This window comes from Telmatherina bonti (genome assembly GCF_933228915.1).
Source record: "Telmatherina bonti genome assembly, chromosome: 3".
In the NCBI taxonomy this organism is placed as follows: domain Eukaryota; kingdom Metazoa; phylum Chordata; class Actinopteri; order Atheriniformes; family Telmatherinidae; genus Telmatherina; species Telmatherina bonti.
Window position 1 is genome coordinate 19,184,823 of NC_136621.1, and position 19,765 is coordinate 19,204,587.

Sequence of the window (19,765 nt, forward strand, 5' to 3'; positions counted from 1 at the left end):
TAGTACATCCATTTACATAAATTGAGACTGTGATGCAAAACGCATTAATAGCTGTTAAATATGATCCTGTAAAAGTTTATTTTTCAGTTTAAAAAAAAAGTCATTTGTGGATGTTGAATTGAATAGTTGTGTTTTTCAGAATTAGACATCCTCGTTTCAACAGCTTTCTCAAACACCCCCCCCCCCCCCCCCCCCTCCCCACAGAGAACCACACAGGCCTAATGAACGGCAAAGACAACCACGACGAGGAGCTTTCAAAGCGCGTCAGTCAGCTGACCACCAGCGTGGAGAGCGTGGAGCTCACCGTGCAGCCCGGAGAGAAGATTGAGGAGACGCTGTCCCTCGAGAGCTCACCTTCCAAGTCACCCAGCACCAAGAAGAAGAAGAAGTTCCGCACCCCGTCCTTCCTGAAGAAAAACAAAAAGAAAGAGAAGACAGAGGCCTGAGAGCAGAGCGGCAGCAGCGGGGGCCGAGCGAGGGAGGATAAAGCACCTGCTTGGAGAAGAAAGAGGGGCCTCGGGGATGACCCCCCCCTCCTTTTCTGTTTAATGTCTCTGTTTTTTTGTTTTGTCTGTGTTGTCGATGTCTTTTTATGTCTTTCTGTTTTTAATTCTATTTGTTTTGTTTATTTTTTAACAAGAGGTTTTATGTCCAAAAGGCAAAATGATTTAACAGAAAAAAAAAAACCAACAAAAACTACAAAAAAAAAAAATCTGTTGGTTTGTTTTTAAAAAAAAAAAAAAAAAGAAAAAGAAGACGAAAAAAGAAAAGGTTTTTCTTTCTGCAAAGAAACAAGAATGTTTAGGAAGAAAATGTAGGGGTCGGTGTGCGTGGGTCCACCAACAAGAACTGCAGCAGATGAAAGGAGAGGAGGACGGACGTGGATCACTCGTGCAGTACTCTCATAGAGCTCCTAGAAGTCATTTAGATCCTGCCTCCTCCTCCTCCTCGGTTTCTTTTTTTTTTTTACTCTTCTTCTTTCCCAGGCTGAAACGTTAACTCGAAGCCTCTTTGTGTATTCCTTGCTTCATTATCCAATATTCTGAAACGATTGGATTGCTGCGTGAGTGTTTTAAAACTGCACAACTTGATACCCCCCACCCCACCCCCGAGTCTGCATAGGGAGCTAAGAGGCCACATAAAATCTCAAGTCACACTGGAAAACTGGTCTTGGGGAAGAAAAAGCACCAGAGTGTTGATTTATTTACAGTGCGAGAAGTTTTCTCTCTCACATACTTCAGAGCTACTTTAGATTTTGTCACAGGCTTTTTTTTTTTTTTTCCCAGCTGCTACAGACGTGTTAAAAGGTTTTTTATACCTGGAGATGGTGAGGATGAAGGTTGGCACTCTTTCACAACAACTATCTCATTTATGCAGCTTCTTTATTTTTTTTTTATATCTCATCTTCTTCATCTCAGAGTTATTTTTTTTTTCTTTTTTTCTGCCAAATTTACTGGAAGGAAAGGCAACTTCACGTCACTGTATGTTTCTAATTAGTCATCTCATGAATTTTAAATAAAATCTATAACTAGTCATCCCTGGGTTTTTTTTGTTTTTTTTTTTTTACTCATTTTTAAGCTTTTCCAGAGAATTCTAACACATGTTTTCTCTTTAAGTGAGCTATGAATTTATTTGGTTATGTTCTGTAGTGATGCCTGATTGCTCGACTTGTATCCTAATCCTCAGAGCACAAAGTTACCGTATAACACGGATATAAGAAAACTGGATGTGTTGGCTTTGGAGGTTTTTCTTTTTTTTTTTTTTTTTAAACTATATATTTTCTCATTTTGTCATGCAGCACTTTTCTTGTGGTATATTACACTTTTTTTTTTTCTTTTTTTTTTTTTTTTTGTCGTAGGTGGTTTCACCAGTGAAGGAGATTGTGAAGTATTTGGTAGATGATGTGCAAGTAGCAAAGTAAGGCAAGGTGTCTGAAGAAGGTCAGGACCAAGAAAGTGAGTGAAACAAAGAAAGAGAGGAAACCTCATTGGTGTCACATGTGAAAAAGAGTTTTATATTCCTCAACATTTTTTTTATTTTTCCTAAACATAAAGCAGACGATCAGCAGCTGAATTCAGAGTCATTGGTAGTGGAGAGTGGATTTGGAACATCTGGTGTGTGTGTGTGCGTGTTACTTTCCCTTTTTAAGCCATATTGTAATTTTCTTCCGCTGCTTTATAAAACAAGGGTTGCAATTCTCATTTGCCTGGTAAGGCGTTATGATCCCACTCAAGACTGCTGTTGAATCACCCCACTGACTGCATCAGCACCCCTCAGGCTCCAAAATCTCAACTTAACCCAGATTTACTGCAGCTACGCTGCCTTGTTTCTTTTGCCATCAATTTTCTCCAATAACTGGAACATTCTTACAGTAGGTCACGTGAATATGTTTTTGATTTAATCGCAATGTAAGCCCGGTTATTATTTGCAAAGCCTCCCCATCATGTAATATCTCTGGTAAACACGATCATGTTGCAAAAACCAAATGACCCACATCTGAACTCTGCTCAGTCAAAGCTTGATGGGTTGCACCCCCGCTCCCCACCCTTTGCAGTTTAACTAGATGAACCAATATCCCAGCTAGCAATGTGAAGTATTGGATTTGGAGGGAGGGCGTGTGGGTGGGAGGGTACAGGGACGCATCTTTAACATGTGTTAAACGATAGCTTTTTGGCTCTGGGCAAGAGAGCCGAGGTTGGACCTTGCAAATGGAAGTGCATATGTGTGTAGCAGAGAAAGGGGAAGTGGAAGGGACAACCTGACACAAACACACCATGGTTTTTTTTATCACTCAGATTGTCTCTTTGGTTTGGCTTTGTTTCGTTTTTCCATACCATTGCTCCTTCATTCTTCATTTGTATCGCAGTACACCTTTTTCTCTTTAGTTTGCAGAGAGCTCTAGGCTGCTTTTTCTTTTTATTAACCGTTTTATGAGCAGTAATTGTTCCCAGATGAACTGAATGTGCATTGCATCCTTTTTATTTTATCCTCTTCTGTCTCTGACTGTTTTGCACCTTGCTTTACTAATGCCTCTCTATTCACCCTGTTTTTTTTTTTTTTGTTTTGTTTTGTTTTTTTGTTAAAAAAATAAATGGGACAAAAAAAAAGAGCAAGTTTTGCTTTGGCATGCCAGAATGAGCCAAGCTACTTTGTGACCTGTGAAAATCCTATATAAATGGTTATCTAATGGAGTTGCTTTTAGATGTATTGCTAACCTGTGTAAATTCAAAAATAAACTGTATTTTAAGAAGTGTAAGCTCATTTTCTTTCATTTTTGTGCATCTCATTTCATGTAATTCAAGTTAAGTTCAACATGATCCATATATGTTTTTATTTCGCCACCATCAAGATGAATTAAGGCTTCACAATGGCCCGTTTTACAGCTGTGGGTTTCACAGCTGAAATGCATTATTTTATAGGAAAAGAGCAGGAAAAACAACGACTGGTGCCTTCCAAGTATTTTTTTTCATGAGTTCAAAATGAAAATGTATTTAGTGTGTGTGTGAATAGTCACACTGAAGGTGATGTTTGATTCTTCGCAAGCGTGACGGTGATCACAACAAGCACAGGAAATCCAGAATGACTGATGTAAAGTGAACACTTCCTGATAAGATATTCATAATTTTATTTATCACATTGTCTTGTAAAAAAAGGTAAAAGATCTTGTCACTCAGTGTCCAGAATTCAGTTTTGGACATTTGCTCACAATGAAAGTTTGTTTTTGTTTTTTTTTTGTTTTTTTTTGTATTCAGCTCAACTAGAAACTGCTGCTTCAAAGCATCTTTTAAACAAGCGGCTTGAAACATTTTTTTTCAACGGGTATTGACTTTATGTTATTAGATTTTCTGGCTGTTGTTCAGCATTTATTAGCCCCAACAGTGGATACTCACAAACTAGGAATTAAGTTGGGCATAAAGTCATGAAGTTTTAATGATTGTCAATGATCCTGCATCCTTTTAGTGTGGTTTACAGAACATGTGAGATAGCTGGAAAAGTCTTTTCATTGTATTTAGCATTGCATTCTTTTGCTTGACTCACATCGACAGACAGCTTCAAGTCCCACTTTAGCAGCTATAGACGCCTCGTTTTTGTCATTTTTTAAAAGATTTTTGCCATAAAAACTGATAAGGTCTTAAAAAGGTCAGAGCATGTATCTATACCTTTTACCCTCATTCAATGAATGGGGATAACAACTATGCTTATTTGGCCCCGCCCACACCTTGTAGATAAGATACTGTAGGATGTCAGTAAAATTAGTGGAATTCCACTAAATGGACTCAAAAGCCACAAAATAAGCTGCTTCTTTAAACTCCCAGAGCCGTTATCAACTAAATCCAGTCTTATACAATCAAACTTTCTGCCTCTACCTTCTGTGGTGCAAACCAGTGAGTCACAAAATATCAGCTGTCCATCCTGACAACTGAGCAGCCATTGTGCCTTTGCTGCACTTAAACTGTAAAATGCAAAATGATATATGCAAAACACACACAATCAGAAAATAATATGACACTTTAACTTTACTCTCTGTTATTTTCCATTTAAATAGATATTTATATCTGTATATTTTAGTGAAAACTTGCATCACCATCCTCACTTTTTTGCTGTTACCAGTGCATTTTTAAACTTTTTAATGCTAAACTGTTAGAAATATTACTGCTGGTCCACTGTGGACTTTCTCATTTCTTATGATGTCTCTTTTTTATTATTAAAACATAAAATAATTCAGTCCTCCTCCAACATTTTACTCTGCATATATAAGTTACTTTAGCTCTTACATTATTGTATACTTTAGGTTTGAACTATGTCTACACATGAATGTTTGAATATGTTAAAATAAACTTGATTTACTGTCATTTTAGGGATGAAGTTTTTGGTAAAAGACTTGAAAAAACAAGCACTTTGTCTGGATCTTTGTCTCCACAAGCAAAATAAGCCAACACAGGAGGGTGTTAATGAGAGCATGAAAATGGGGAAATTGGAAAAACACACTTCTCCAGATGTTATCAAGGATTATTTCTGTTGTAAATGCAACCAGTTTGCATATAGTATTTTAAACACTATAATCTTGTCATGGCGTCAGTGAATGTAATATCAGTACAGCACTTTACTTGGTAACTTTCCTGTTATAAACAATAAAACTGTATGAGCTAATTTGTGAGAGACTGCATTATTTGTCATGTGGTTTTAATGGTGCCTGTGGTTTTAGTTCAGAGATGAGCTCTTCTGAGGTATCTTTCTTTTGTACATGTATATATGCTGACCATCTATATTCAACCCCCCCTACAACCCACACACACATACTGTATTTCACATGCTGTATTAAAGTACAGTATTACACAGATACTTTTATATTACAAAAAAAAGCAATTAGCATTATTGCTAGGAGTGAATACAGAGATTAAACAAATCTGTCGTCTGTCAATCAAAAACATTTGAAATTTTTCAAACTGGTCAATAACAAGATTTCAATGGTAATGATTAAAGCTAATTAAAAGTTGTTGCCAGGAAATAAATAGAAAAAAAATCATTCAGAAAATAGAAAGTTAATTACTGAAAGGTATGGAGATTTTCAGGAACTACATTGAAGGAGCTCATTATAGTACAATATGATTTGTATTGAGTTGTACAATGTGGAAGTACTAATGAGATACAAAAAATATTACATCATTGGTGGTTTTTGTTGCCTGATTAAGTAATGTGGAAAAATTGTTTATACATCATATTTATTGATGGCTAGGTGGAAAAGGGGTAGTTAATGTAACTTTACTTCTTGATAATCCTTTGTCATTCAAAAAGACATGTTTGATTTTAAAATGTGTTTTCATTAATTGAATGAAAAAGTAAGCCTGAGCTGTAAGGCTCCAAAATAGAGTTTTTTGCTCATTTAAGTCAAATCTTGTTTACTTTAGTGGGAAAACAAATTGCATTACACCCTGTAAGACTTTTGTGCAGAAAAAGTCAAAGCAAACTATTCCTGATTGACAAAGCTGCAGTTGGAATTATGTCTAAGTAATTTGGGCGGAAACTGAACGTGCTTAATTCTGCCTAATATGTGTGCCTTAAAGGTGGAGTATGTAAGATTTTCAATATTTTCAAAATAAATTAACTAATAAAATAACTACAATCATAATTAGATGTTTTTAACATGTAGGTTCCAGTCTCTCCATATTTGATGCTTAACAAGTTTAATCAATGACAAATGACAAAAAGCACTTTTTTTTTTTTTTTTTTACTGGTAGGCAAATATTTAAGAAGGGTCTTTGTCATTAATTAAACTTGTAATTTAATAACACATCAAATATGGACAGACTGGAACCTACATGTTTTTAAAAAAAACTATCTAATTATGATTGTAGTTATTTTTTTAGTTAATTTATTTTGAAAATATTGAAAATCTTACATACTCCACTTTTAATGCTTATCTGAACCTACACTGTTTACTTTTATTTTTATATTTTGTCTTTAATCCTTCATTTTACTTACACCTAGGTTTTGGCCTGTTGGCTTCTACAACAAACTGACATACACACAAATACACACATCCACAAATCCATCCCATTGCATCATGTTCAGTACAAATAAAGAGGTGAACGGGGGTTTCTCTGCTCACGTCCAGACTGCACCACGCTGTGAGTGTCAAAACAATAAACCCACTTGTGCCCAGATGGATGAGCTGTTAAGGGAGTGTGGAAACTATGATAGGCCTCTTTTTGGTGGTGGTGCTGACAATGGGGGTGGGGGTATTGAAGATGGGGTGCACCCAGCACCCTCTTACCCACACACACCCACGTACACACACAAAAACGCTTACTTCATCCACCATGAGACACTCGGCGAGACACCCCACCATATAAGCTTCACAGTTCAGCGCAGTGATTCCCAGATTCCACTGTGATGAATAAGGGACAGATAAACAACACGAGGGGTCATTTAGTTCGCAGTTCAAATACACACAGGACCACCTACACAGACACACACCATGCAAAGTCTGACAACTGCTGTAAACCGATGTTTCATTGTTCCATATCTCCTCCGGGGGAAACTACAGATGAGACCCATAGTTGACTTTGAATTTAGAAGATGAATATTTTTCATCTAGTCTTTATTATGTGACATCTTTGAGTGTGAATTGAACCTTTTACAAAAATTTTGTAGTTTAGACCTACTGTATGTCAGAACATCCTATTACATGCTAAATTGACTTTCTAAAGCTTTTCTACGAGTCTCTTGTGTTTCCATAGCATGTTGTATGAGTGTATGAGGCCCAGAAACTGAGAAAATTCTGTCACCTCTTCTTTTCCGTGAATGTGTGCTTTAACAGGTGATTTTGAGATGTTCCCTTTGTTCAAGTTTCAATTTATTATCTATTTATTTATAATAAACTATATGTTCTTAGTGACCTCATGACGGGAAATAACCACTCTCCCTAGTAGTGGTTACTGCCATTACAGAAATGGTCCATTCCCAGTAGAGCTCACTGGAGTGACTTTTGTAATGGCTGAATTTACGGACCAATGCCAAACTTGTTATAAAGTGCATGAAATAAATATTGTTGGACCTCTGTTGTTGAAAAAAATTATACTATTGGACCTTTAAAAATGACACTGAGAATTAGATGTAAAGATTTATCAACAGTCTTAGCTACTTTTAATCCCACAGCTGCCTCTAACTTAACCTTTTAAGACCTAATGCATCATTTCTCACATAGGAGGTTATAGGTTTCTAAGAACAATTGCATCATCGTATGATAAAACCTTTTCTGAAGACCTTGTTGTATACATGCAGATACTTTGTTTATGCCCCTGGTGGATACCTTTTCCACTACAATAATTCTAACGTATAACATTGCAATATACTGTATATGCAGTTATTTATGTTATTCTTTCAATCTTTATTTATTTTTTATTTTAGAAAAGGGAAAAGTAAAGACAACAAATTTTAGAACTTATAATCTTTTGTCCATTATTTCTTGCTTTACTTTAACATGCTTCTATTGTGAAAATGAAGGAATTGAATTTTGATTGTCATAAAAAATGGACAAGTCTGTCTAATTTGTATGCAAACAAACCAAAACACTTTTTTTTTTTTTTTTAATTTTATTTTTTTTTACAGTTTCTTGATTAAAACATTTTTTTTTTTAAATATAATTACCATAAAATAAACATGTTGACTGGATGTTTTCTCAGTATCATGTGTGAACAAATGTGCACTTGGGTTAGAGGTTGCAACCAACTGTAACTCCAGCACAGACTGGCTTGTTGATAAATAAGATGTGCTGCAGTGGAATTTAGCAAATCTTGGTCAGCTCCATCTTTTTCTCCTATATATTTTTTTTCTCTTCTCTGCCAGATTTGTCTCTTTTAATTCCAGCAAAAAAAAAAAAAAAAAAAAAAAAAAATCCAACCAGGCAACAATGGAGATAAACAGGTGTAATGGGAGATAATTCCTCACAAGTTTGTGTTTTATGTAAGATACACCTGAAGTTCAACCTGGACTCATCCTCAGTGATGTACCAGGGTTGCAGGGTGTTTCTGGTGTTACATCACACAGCCTGATCTGGGTAACCCAGCTGGGGGAGCTCAGTCCCCAGCTCGTGTTCAGGTAACACACTTCGCCACCTAACACACCTCCTCAGCCAACGGGAAACCTTTCCAGCAGCTCCCAATATGCTCCTAATGGCTCTTTCTCTCTCAAGTCCAACTTTGTTATTTCATTTTATCTACTTTATGTAAGCTTTTTCTATTTTTATTTCATTTCTTTTATTTCATTTTAATGTACTTTCCAATGCTTTCTGCACCCAGCTGTAATGCTTTTAATGCTCATGTAAAGCCATTTGAATAGTCTTGTACATGAAGTAAACTTGCCTAAAAAAAAAAGAAAAGAAAACCAACCAGAGAAAGAAAATTAATTGCCTTTAATGCTTCTTTATACTGATACTACCATGTACTGAACATGTGGGCAAAAATGTTTTTTGCAGTTTCTTTGACACTGCAGCTTGTGATCATGTTTGTCCACCTTTCTGTGTGTTTTCCTACTCACTTCTTAGCTCTGTTACACTCAATCACTTTAGATGGAATGAACTTTTTTTTTACATTATGAACTGAATTGTAGGGGTTTTTAGTCTGAAAATGTAGCTGGAAGTGTAAAGTTGAGAACAATTCTGCTTTTTCAAGTGTCGGCAGAGGTGCCAAATAATAGCCTGACTAACCGGGTATCTCATCTTGTGAATGTCACAAACATCTCCACACTTTGGAGTACCACTGAGTGTTAAAACATCACATCTATGGGAGTTCTGCCAGTCTGCTAAAGGTTCATCAGGGAATCCTTCAGTTTTCTTGTCTTGTATTTAGTCCTGAGAATATAGTGGACACAGAGTTTTATTTTAAAGCTTTTTAATCTACAAATGAGGCTGATGGGTCCCGTGGGAGTGAGCACAAACAGGTTGCAGTCTGAAAAACAAAACAACAATAAAAAAAAAATTAGTAAAGAGAAATTATAAAGTCAAATAAATTAAATATTTGCATTTGAGAGTAGGAATGCATGATACAGCTGCTATAAAGTAAATAGAAGTAGTGTTCATCACAATGCAGGACACAAAATGTAACATTGCTACACAGAAGGCTGAAGAAAAGAGGAAAACAAGAAGAAAAAGTAGATGCATCTTTAGACCATGTGTCCTCAGCACCTATCAACCTAAAACCTCTGTTTGGAGTTCTCCCACGATCAAGAGAGCTATGTGACAAATTTGGCAATTGATAGGAGGAATTAGTTTCATAGATTGCATTTAGCCACAGTATCATTTGTTCTCCTTGCTATTGACTCCCTGTTATGGGTTATATATAGTCCACTTTGTTATATGCTCCTCCTAATGTACAATGAGACCAGTATCCTCGCCCATCTGGAAATCCAATCCTCCAGAAGAGATCAATGGCATTCTATTTCCCCTTGTCAATGATTCAATAGCATAGTAGCACAAACTGAACTTTTGCTCAGTGCTTAGTAAAAATTCTGCATTTATTTGATACTACACACAATTGCTGACCTCTGCGCATATTGATGAGTGTCAGTTCAATGTCCCCTTGCTGACCTGATAATTCGTCGCTATTGTTGTGATCTGTTGTGAGGATCAATGTTCTTCCACAAAGACGATGATGTAAGCTTGTGTTTGTGCTTCTTCAGCAGAAAAAGGAAGAAGTAGAGCTATTCGCTCTGATCTATAGTCCCTTGTCAACCACAAACACGCTACATAACTTCCTTATCACCAGAGCCCAGGGATTTTAAGGAAGGAAGGCATGGAGATGGGCCTGAAATGTGTTGATCTAAGCTTAGTTTAAAGAGATGAACAAAAAATACTCTAAACCAAACTGGGCCACCCTACTGAATTAGACTGAATTAGACTAAAGTAGGCTACTCTGTGCTGGGTTTGATTATCCATGGCATGACTCCAGTCAATCAAATTGATCTGAGGAGCACTAAAAAGTACTGAATAAAGCTGAACTGGATTTGGATGGACTGGACTAGATAAGCTTTATTGGTCAACTGTGGTCTGAAAATCATATCGTTTCATCAGGGCAAAGAGCTTAATGGCTACGTGCCAAAAAATCAAACAGAAGTTTCACTGGAGTTAATAACTCAAGAGAAAGAAATGTGATTTATCATCTTTCACTTGACTTTCTGAAAATGAGCTATTTTTATCAGTCTTTCTCATTCATGAGACGTCGTAAATGCTCTATATTTATGACTTATGTGAGGAGTGTTTGATTCCCCACAATTACAGAATGGTGAACTTTGTAATGAGAAAAACATGCAGTATATAGGAGGCACTGCAATGGACTGGCGACCTGTCCACGGTGTACCCCACCCCTCGCCGCAAAGACTGCTGGGATAGGCTCCAGCTCCCCCATGACCCTTAATCGGAAAAGTGATTCAGATGATCAATGAATGAATGAAAATATAGGAGGCAAACAACAGATTTAGTAGTTGTCAATAATCTCGCCTGTGATTTTTCTTTTTAAACTTTCAGACATACTTAAAACATCACGAATACACACACATACGAATGGCTCAAAACTGTCACTGGGTTTATACTGAAGATAGACTGAAGCAAAGAGGGAAGGTCTTGACCTTCACATCAAATTAATCAAACATGAACGAATGTTTGAAAATCACTGCTGCTGCATCCCAGACCACAAAACCTGCATTATAAAGGAGAAGGGCCGTCTGGCTTAGCTGACCCCCTCCAGTGGAGGATTGCACATGGCACCATAGGCATGAACACAGCTTCCTCCGGATCATTCAGAAAATTGTGGTTTTTTAAATCAGTCTGAAACTCTTAAGATGTGCTTGATGTCTTGACTGGAGTCTTTAGGGGAGGCGTTCACCTTCCTTCTTTGTGTTTGTATTTAATTTTGTAACATGGTAACATGAAAACATTTTTCTGAATCTCGATGTGAAGACAATAGGTTTGGTAAACTCTCAGCTTAAAACTGAGTATTCTTCAGGCTGATAGGGTGGTTGGCAATTAAAGGGCATTAAAAGGGATTTTATGTGACTTGAGGGAAGATGTGGAAAACATTTTATTTTTCTAAATGTTCTCTGAGTTCGTGTCTCATTTGTGGATTTTCATCATTTACGTGTTTCGAAATAGGTCAAAATAAGAAAATTTGCAAATCAACATTTGTATCCAGTTCCCAAGCTAATATCTGTGATAATATGGTGAAATATTTGTGCACACCTTGTACATCTGTAAAAGCAGCAGAAAACTTTGCTTTACCTCAGCATGACAATTCTATACCATATCTGGCATCACAGTGGACAACACGAATAAACAGGAACCATGACTACTTGACATATAATAATACATGAATGTGGATATCTGCATCCTGCCACAAAGAAACCCAAAGAGTTCAGATTGATGGAAGAGTATCGTCACCAAACTCATTTTCAGGTCCAACCTCTATGTGCTCTTTCTCCATGTTAACTTAGACTTTACGTTCACTTTATCTGCTCCACCATACTCTTACTTTGATTAAAGTAAAACAATAAAACTATTTGGTGAAGATTAGGAAACACATAATGATTAGGAATTAAAATACACAACAAATATATGTATATATGTATAATACACTACAAACACAGAGTATTATGAAATTAAACACATGCAACAACAGAGACTCCAAATTGTTGAGCATCTCTAATCTTATCTGTCAAGAAAGAATAGAAAAATATTTTACTTTCCAGAATACAGGAACTGTTCTTCAAAAGCAGATGATGCCTTGCACTGTTAAACAGGATTTTTCTCCTTTTTTTAAAAAAATATTTAGTTAAAAATTAAAGTTTTAAATTAATTTCTTATGTCTGATATATGTGTTATATATCCAAACAGATGTAAAGCTGAAATTAATTATAAATGTATGCAGCTTCATTTTATTTTGATTTGACCAGATGTCCCAGGTTTATCTGAAAACAGACAGGAGATTTAAAGATCTGGGTGTTTCCAGACATTGCTGCCTTAAAGCCTCCTCTATCCCTTTTTGTTTCTTTGTCTTAGCCACAAAAACTTGTTGAACCCAAGTAACATGAAGGACATGTCTTCTCTGAAAAAGCACTCATCAGATTAGTCAAAGCTGCTTTTTATGAGACAGCTTTTCTAACAAAACCCAAAGGGTAAAATAAGAATTGGATTTTAATTTTCGATTTGTTTATTTATTTTTTGATATTAAGTAAAACACCCCTTTACTCCCACTCTATGCAACTGTACATTTGCAGCAATTTCCCACATCCTGTCAGATAAATAAGGAATACATGTGACATATGAGTGTATCGTCTCTTTGTTGCATGCAGGGTCACAAGGAGTCCTGAAAAGAGGATGACATTGTTGCTGATAATGCCTTAATAGACATAGTGAATCATTTGCTTTTTCATTACCTTTTTCTTCCACATTTCCTTGTTTCTTCCTTTTTGCCACACCTCAACGAAGAGCGGGGGATGGGAGAGGAGGACAGCTAAGACAGATGCCTAAGTCCCTTACAAAAGGGGTGCATCTGCCGTAAAAGGGGTCAATAGGTGCAGCTCGGCTACTGTGAGTTGTGTCTTGTGGCCTGATACACCTCCTTTGTGTCAGCTGCTATCCCTACAATGGAACGCTAATGGGAGGCTTGGTTTTCCTTAAGTGACACTGATTAATGGCTGAGAATGTAGACGCAGATCTTTTTCCTCCTTATCAGTATGAGCCCACACTTATGTAGCCTTGATGTTTGGAGTGAAGTGTGCCTTCAAATGTTTGGACATTTTGGAAGTGGAAATAAAGATCTTTAAAGTGTTTTAAAAAATATGTCAATACAAATTTAAGTTGCTCTTATTAACAGTTAGCCAATTTCTGACTGCAGTGACTGACTGCAAAAGAGGAAACTTTCTTTGGTATCTAAACAACTTTTAAAGTTTAAAAATTCATAGTGGCCCAAAAAACACAATGAGTTGTTTACTTTGTCACGATTTATTCAACTGATGAAAGTCTGCATCACTCTGCACCATTGCATGCACAGCAACCACCTGGTATATCTTTCAGCAGTTGTTTCCAACTTTTTGCCAAGCCCAAAGCAATGTGTTACCTCTGCAGAAATTTAAAAGGTAGTAAGTATTTGTGTTTTATTTTACAGTGGAAGTTCCCTCATCTTTTAGCTCCATTTCTTAGTGGCATCCACAGCTTCCTGTTTAAGTGGGATACACTCCATTGATTCGGACCAAAGAAGTGGATCCAGTCCACCTTCAAACGCAGGTCTCGGTCCACTTCAAGTGGACCAAATACAGAAAGCAATATACATAAAAAGTCACTTCTTGCATTTGGCGTAGTATTGCATTGTGGGTAAATCCATAGCGATTGTGTTAAGGGTCCTCTGCCTCGTCCGTTGTTCAGACTCCACCCATTGTTGTAGTCTATGTCCGTGGTGTACTTGCTTTAGACAAATAAAAAAAAAAAAAAAAGAAAAAGCGATAGTTGTGTGCTCCGTGTGAATGATGTGAATGCACCCTCAGTCCGATTGGGGACTTGGTTCGGTTTGGGCTCGCTTTGCTTGCGAAAATGTGATTACACAAAGGAACTCTGATCCGGATGAGACAAATACAGATTTCAGTCTGCTTTAACTGGACCAAATAAGTGAAGTACAAAGCAAAGTGTATTGTGGGTTGGGTGCATGTAGTCAAACAAGACCAAAACAAAAGTATGTGTGGGGTGACAGGCGGCTCAAGATGGAAGGAGTGGCTGGCAGAAGGACATGGAAGAACAAGTTAAGAGTTGAATAGATCAGAGAGTTTTTCTTTGTCGTGAGTCTTATCATCTCTTTTAGTAATTATTGATGATCTACAACCAGATGCAGTAAAACGAAAGGTGGCTGAATGCTCTATGAAGTTTATGGAAAGTCAAGCATGTACATATGTCTGTGACACCACACACTGTCTTTCACTTTACAACGTCATCAGATCAGCTGTTATTGCAGCAGTTTCTGGTATTGTAATTTTAAATATAAGTCTTTATTACCATTTTTAAAAAGAAATAAATAAATAAACCAACTTGTTTTTAAAGCTCACTGATAAGATTAGAGAGGCTTCCTTAAAAGAATTAATGGAATTTTTTTTTTTAGTACATCTAAGAAAAAAATATATAATGAGAACAATTTTGGTCAAAATAACAACAAATAAAATAAAACAAATACACGTAAGAGGTCATGCTTTTCCTTCATTTGAGTTTAGGAGCTAAATGTTTTTTTTAAATGTGTTTTGTAACCTTCCAGTAAAGAAAACTTAAAAGTGCTTTTTTTATTTATTTAAGTGAATACGAGCAGCAGCATTACACGCCTGCAAAGGCATACTGAGTTAAATACATAATGCTATTCATTTCCAGCACTTGAGATGTGTTTTATGTACACACAAAGACAGCGTACTCCAACCCCCCCCCCCCCCCCCCCCCCGGGAGCTGCCTCTTGTGTTGTCTGGCTTGTTTACCTCTTTTTCTTCCCCATTTTTCTCACCATGCACTCCTAAATTCTTATCCTCTCCCACCCACTTGTCCCAAAACCTGATATTAAAAAAGGATTACCTAAAAACAACATGGGCAATTTCCTGCCGTCCTGAGAGCTTACCCCTGTTGGGAAGACTCTCCCTTCCTCCTACCTTCCTTCTCCATCTTCTGTCTGTACCCTCCCAGGACAGATTGGGAGGGGTGACAAAAACAATAATGGGGGAGGGTAAAGTAGGTGAAGCAGGGTGGTAGAAGTCCATTGCTTTCTGTCTGCCTCACTCAGCCCCTCCATCCTCTGTCAGAAGAGATTTGGAGGGCAACAACAACAACAGAGGGGGTTACCAAAGGTAAGAGGCAAGGGGGACATAAGTGTGACTCCCTTATGACCATATCTCTGCCCAAACGATGGGTAGGTGAACAGAGAAGATGAAGGTGAAGAAAAGGTGAGGGAGATGGGAGGGAGACAGAAAAAAGCTTTCTGTTTAGATATTCTTCATTTTATCAAGTAATTCGGAGGAAGCTCGGTTAGGTACTTAGAAGCTTGAAAAAGCTTTTCACCAAACTATTATCTTTTGTTAAACTAAACCAATTTGTTTATGTAACTTAACCTAACCAAGTCACACTGCTGCCCGAACCTAACTAAGGTTGTATTAGGCACAAATCCTACACTTTTGCCCAAATGTGACACGTTTGATCTTTTTATGACAGTCTGAACTGTAGAAATCCGTTTTTTTTCCAAATCTGACCCAAGCTTATTTGTTGTACTAAATCTAATACATATCTGACTGTTTTCAAAGTAACCTCAGTCTGAACGGTCGTATCAAGTTTCATCCAATTTTTAGGTCTTGGAAATAAGTGAGACTGTATCGAGACAAGAGAAGTAAAGAATAATCCAATCTGAAATGAGCAGCTAGTCAGCAGGATTATTCCAGAAATCAACATTTAGTAGGTCAGGCTATTACAAAACTAAATAGCCTAACTAGAAAAGCACTTGGATAGTGCGTCCACATGCCAAGCAGCTTATTTCCACCCATATTGTGATTTTGAGCCTATGTTATAGTCCTTCATTCATTTTATTCTATGATTATGAACCTTATTGTCTGATTTCTGTGTGATTCTTGTGTTGGTTTCATTCTTAGATTTAAATCGCTTTGGAGAAAACCATCTGCTAAATCATTGTAGAATAGAATAGAATTCTAGATTCACTGATAATGAATCCTGTGTCATAGCTATTTTGTGGTGTCTGTTTCATATTTATATAATCATTTTTTTTATTTACAGAGATGAAAATTCTGAAGATCGCCTATTTTTTCTTGTTCTGAATCTTAGTATCCAGAATTTGGCCAGGATCAGGGCTAACTTTGAAATCGTGTGAAACTTGTTGGGAACTTCTATATTTTTTTGGCCAAGCACCCTGGCCATTTATTGTGGAGTTATATGCATAAATACTTAAAATGGCTATATCTAGCAATGATAAAGACTCCTTCAAAACATTCCTGATCCAGATAGTGATGTGGATCACTACCGAAATTTAATGGAATCTAAGTTAGAGCAAGATCCATTCTCAGACAGGAAAAAATCATTAAATTACATCCATTAAACTGCAAACAAAGAAATGAACAACACAACAAATGAACAGATTAAAACATATAACTTCTATGGTGGAGGTAATATTAGTTTCTAGAAATACATAGCATACATTTGTGTATTGTGTCAAATTGAGCAAACAATATTAATCATCCATCCATCCATCCATCCATCCATCTTCTGCCGCTTATCCGGAGTCGGGTCGCGGGGGCAGCAGCCTAAGCAGGGAAGCCCAGACTTCCCTCTCCCCAGCCACATTTGCCAACTCTGCGGGGGGATCCCGAGGCGTTCCCAGGCCAGCCGAGAGATATAATCCCTCCAGCGTGTCCTGGGTCTTCCCCGGGGTCTCCTCCCAGAGGGACGTGCCTGGAACACCTTACCAGGGAGGCGTCCAGGAGGCATCCTGACCAGATGCCCGGGCCACCTCAACTGGTTCCTCTCGATGCGAAGGAGCAGCGGCTCTACTCTGAGCCCCTCCCGGATGACCGAGCTCCTCACCCTATCTCGAAGGGAGAGCCCGGCCACCCTGCGGAGGAAACTCATTTCAGCCGCCTGTACACGAGCTCTTGTTCTTTCGGTCACGACCCACAGCTCATGACCATAGGTGAGGGTAGGAACGTAGATCGACAGGTAAATTGAGAGCTTCGCCTTCTGGCTCAGCTCCTTCTTCACCACGACAGACCGGCGCAGAGCCCGCATTACTGCAGACGCCGCACCGATCCGTCTGTCGATCTCGCGCTCCATCCTTCCCTCACTCGTGAACAAGACACCGAGATATTTAAACTCCTCCACTTGAGGCAGGACCTCACTCACGACCCGGAGAGGGCAATCCACCCTATTCCGGCTGAGGACCATGGTCTCAGATTTGGAGGTGCTGATTCTCATCCCAGCTGCTTCACACTCAGCCGCGAATCGCTCAAGCGAGAGCTGGAGATCACGACCAGATGAAGCCAACAGGACCACGTCATCCGCAAAAAGCAGGGACCCAATCCTGAGGCCACCAAGTCGGATCCCCTCAACACCTCGGCTGCGCCTAGAAATTCTGTCCATATAAGTTATGAACAGAATCGGTGATAAAGGGCAGCCTTGGCGGAGTCCAACCCTCACCGGAAACGAATCCGACTTACCACCGGCAATGTGGACCAAGCTCTGACACCTGTCGTACAGGGACCGGACAGCCCTTACAAGGGGGTCCGGTACCCCATACTCCCGGAGTACCCCCCACAGGAGCCCCCGTGGGACACGGTCGAATGCCTTCTCCAGGTCCACAAAACACATGTAGACTGGTTGGGCAAACTCCCATGCCTCCTCCAGGACCCCAAAGAGGGTATAGAGCTGGTCCACTGTTCCGCGACCAGGACGAAAACCACACTGCTCCTCCTCAATCCGGGATTCGACTATCCGGCGGACCCTCCTCTCCAGGACCCCTGAATAGACCTTACCAGGGAGGCTGAGGAGTGTGATTCCCCTGTAATTGGAACACACCCTCCGGTCCCCCTTCTTAAAAAGGGGGACCACCACCCCAGTCTGCCAATCCAGCGGTACTGCCCCCGATGTCCACGCAATGCTGCAGAGGCGTGTCAGCCAGGACAGCCCCACAGCATCCAGAGCCTTAAGGAACTCCGGGTGGATCTCATCCACCCCCGGGGCCTTGCCGCCAAGGAGCTTTTTGACCACCTCAGCGACTTCAGCCCCAGAGATAGGAGAGTCCACCCCTGAGTCCGCCAGCTCTGCTTCCTCATCGGAAGACGTGTTGGTAGGATTGAGGAGGTCTTCGAAGTATTCCTTCCACCGACCCACTACGTCCCGAGTTGAGGTCAGCAGCTCCCCATCCCCACTGTACACAGTATTGATGGAGCACTGCTTCCCCCTCCTGAGCAGCCGGATGGTGGACCAGAATCTCCTCGAAGCCGTCCGGAAGTCTTTCTCCATGGCCTCGCCGAACTCCTCCCATGCCCGAGTTTTTGCCTCGGCAACAGCCGAAGCCGCATGCCGCTTAGCCCGCCGGTACCCATCAGCTGCCTCCAGAGTCCCACAGGCCAAGAAGGCCCGATAGGACTCCTTCTTCAGCTTGATGGCATCCCTCACTGTTGGTGTCCACCAACGAGTCCTGGGATTACCGCCACGACAGGCACCAACGACCTTACAGCCACAGCTCCGGCCGGCCGCCTCAGCAATAGAGGCGGCCGGCATTTAGCAATATTAATCATGTTTTATGGAAATTTTCATGCTTCCCACAAGAGAAATCATCTTAATGTGCTGAGATGAAAGGCTATTTTTTCATTTTTAAAAGGCTATTTTTGATGTTGGCTCATACATGAGCTTTCAACCCACAATTTCCAAATCATCACCAAGTAACCCTTTTAACTTCTCACACCAGATGTGAGCAGTTTATGATCCACATTAAATACAGGTGTGGTGCACGGTCACGGGTCAGTTAACAACTTGACCCGTTCATACCAGCAAGAAGCAGCCTCTGCCGCTTCTCTGTTCTGATGGTGGTGCAAGATTTTGTATTTCCATTTAGGTTTTTAGTTGTTTTTATCTGGTCATTTGTGGGAATTTATCCGGTTTCTTTTTTCATTGTCAAAGTTTTGTGGTTAATTAGTGGAAAGCAGGTTTCACATGAAAAGTTCACATTACAGCTCTATGGAACTGGTTAGAAGATAGTTCCCCTCCTGACATGTTTTTAGTTGAAAATGAAGAATAGTAAGGGAGGAAAGAAGTTGAGAGGGGCAGGGAGAGACAGCAGAGACGAGGCAAGGAGAAGATGTTAGTTCATCCTCTATCTGTCATGTTTTCCTGCCTCTGTGCTGCTATTCAGGAGTCACACTGACCTCGATTCACTGGCTGCTAACGAGGGCTCTGACACCATGCACTGTAATGCTACACTCTGGGACTCTACACACACACACACATGCACACATTATTACACTACTGCAACAGAAAACCTTGTCTTAGGAACTTCTGCTCCTTAAGTTGTATTACATACAATTAGTGTTTTCAGGCACACAGTCTCTTACACAATCTGCCCTTTATCCCTGCCATTCTACAATACACTCATACATGCTCCATAAACACATAAACCAGTCCACACAGACTGTATGGTATGTACTCAGAATTGCAAATAATCTGGATGCACATATACATAAATATTTTATA

At 39.2% G+C, this 19,765-nt stretch overlaps 1 protein-coding gene across 2 annotated transcripts in view; it reads left to right on the plus strand.

Annotated features, from left to right (window-relative positions):
* The window catches only part of add3a (adducin 3 (gamma) a), a 43,608-nt gene extending 40,513 nt beyond the window's left edge, over nucleotides 1–3,095 (plus strand). For both annotated transcript variants that reach the window (XM_079264639.1, XM_079264640.1), the window contains one exon: nucleotides 205–3,095. In XM_079264639.1, the coding sequence (XP_079120765.1) occupies nucleotides 205–446 (242 nt within the window). In that variant the 3' untranslated portion in view covers nucleotides 447–3,095. The remainder of the gene's footprint in view (nucleotides 1–204) is intronic.
* Nucleotides 3,096–19,765: the final 16,670 nt, after the last annotated feature.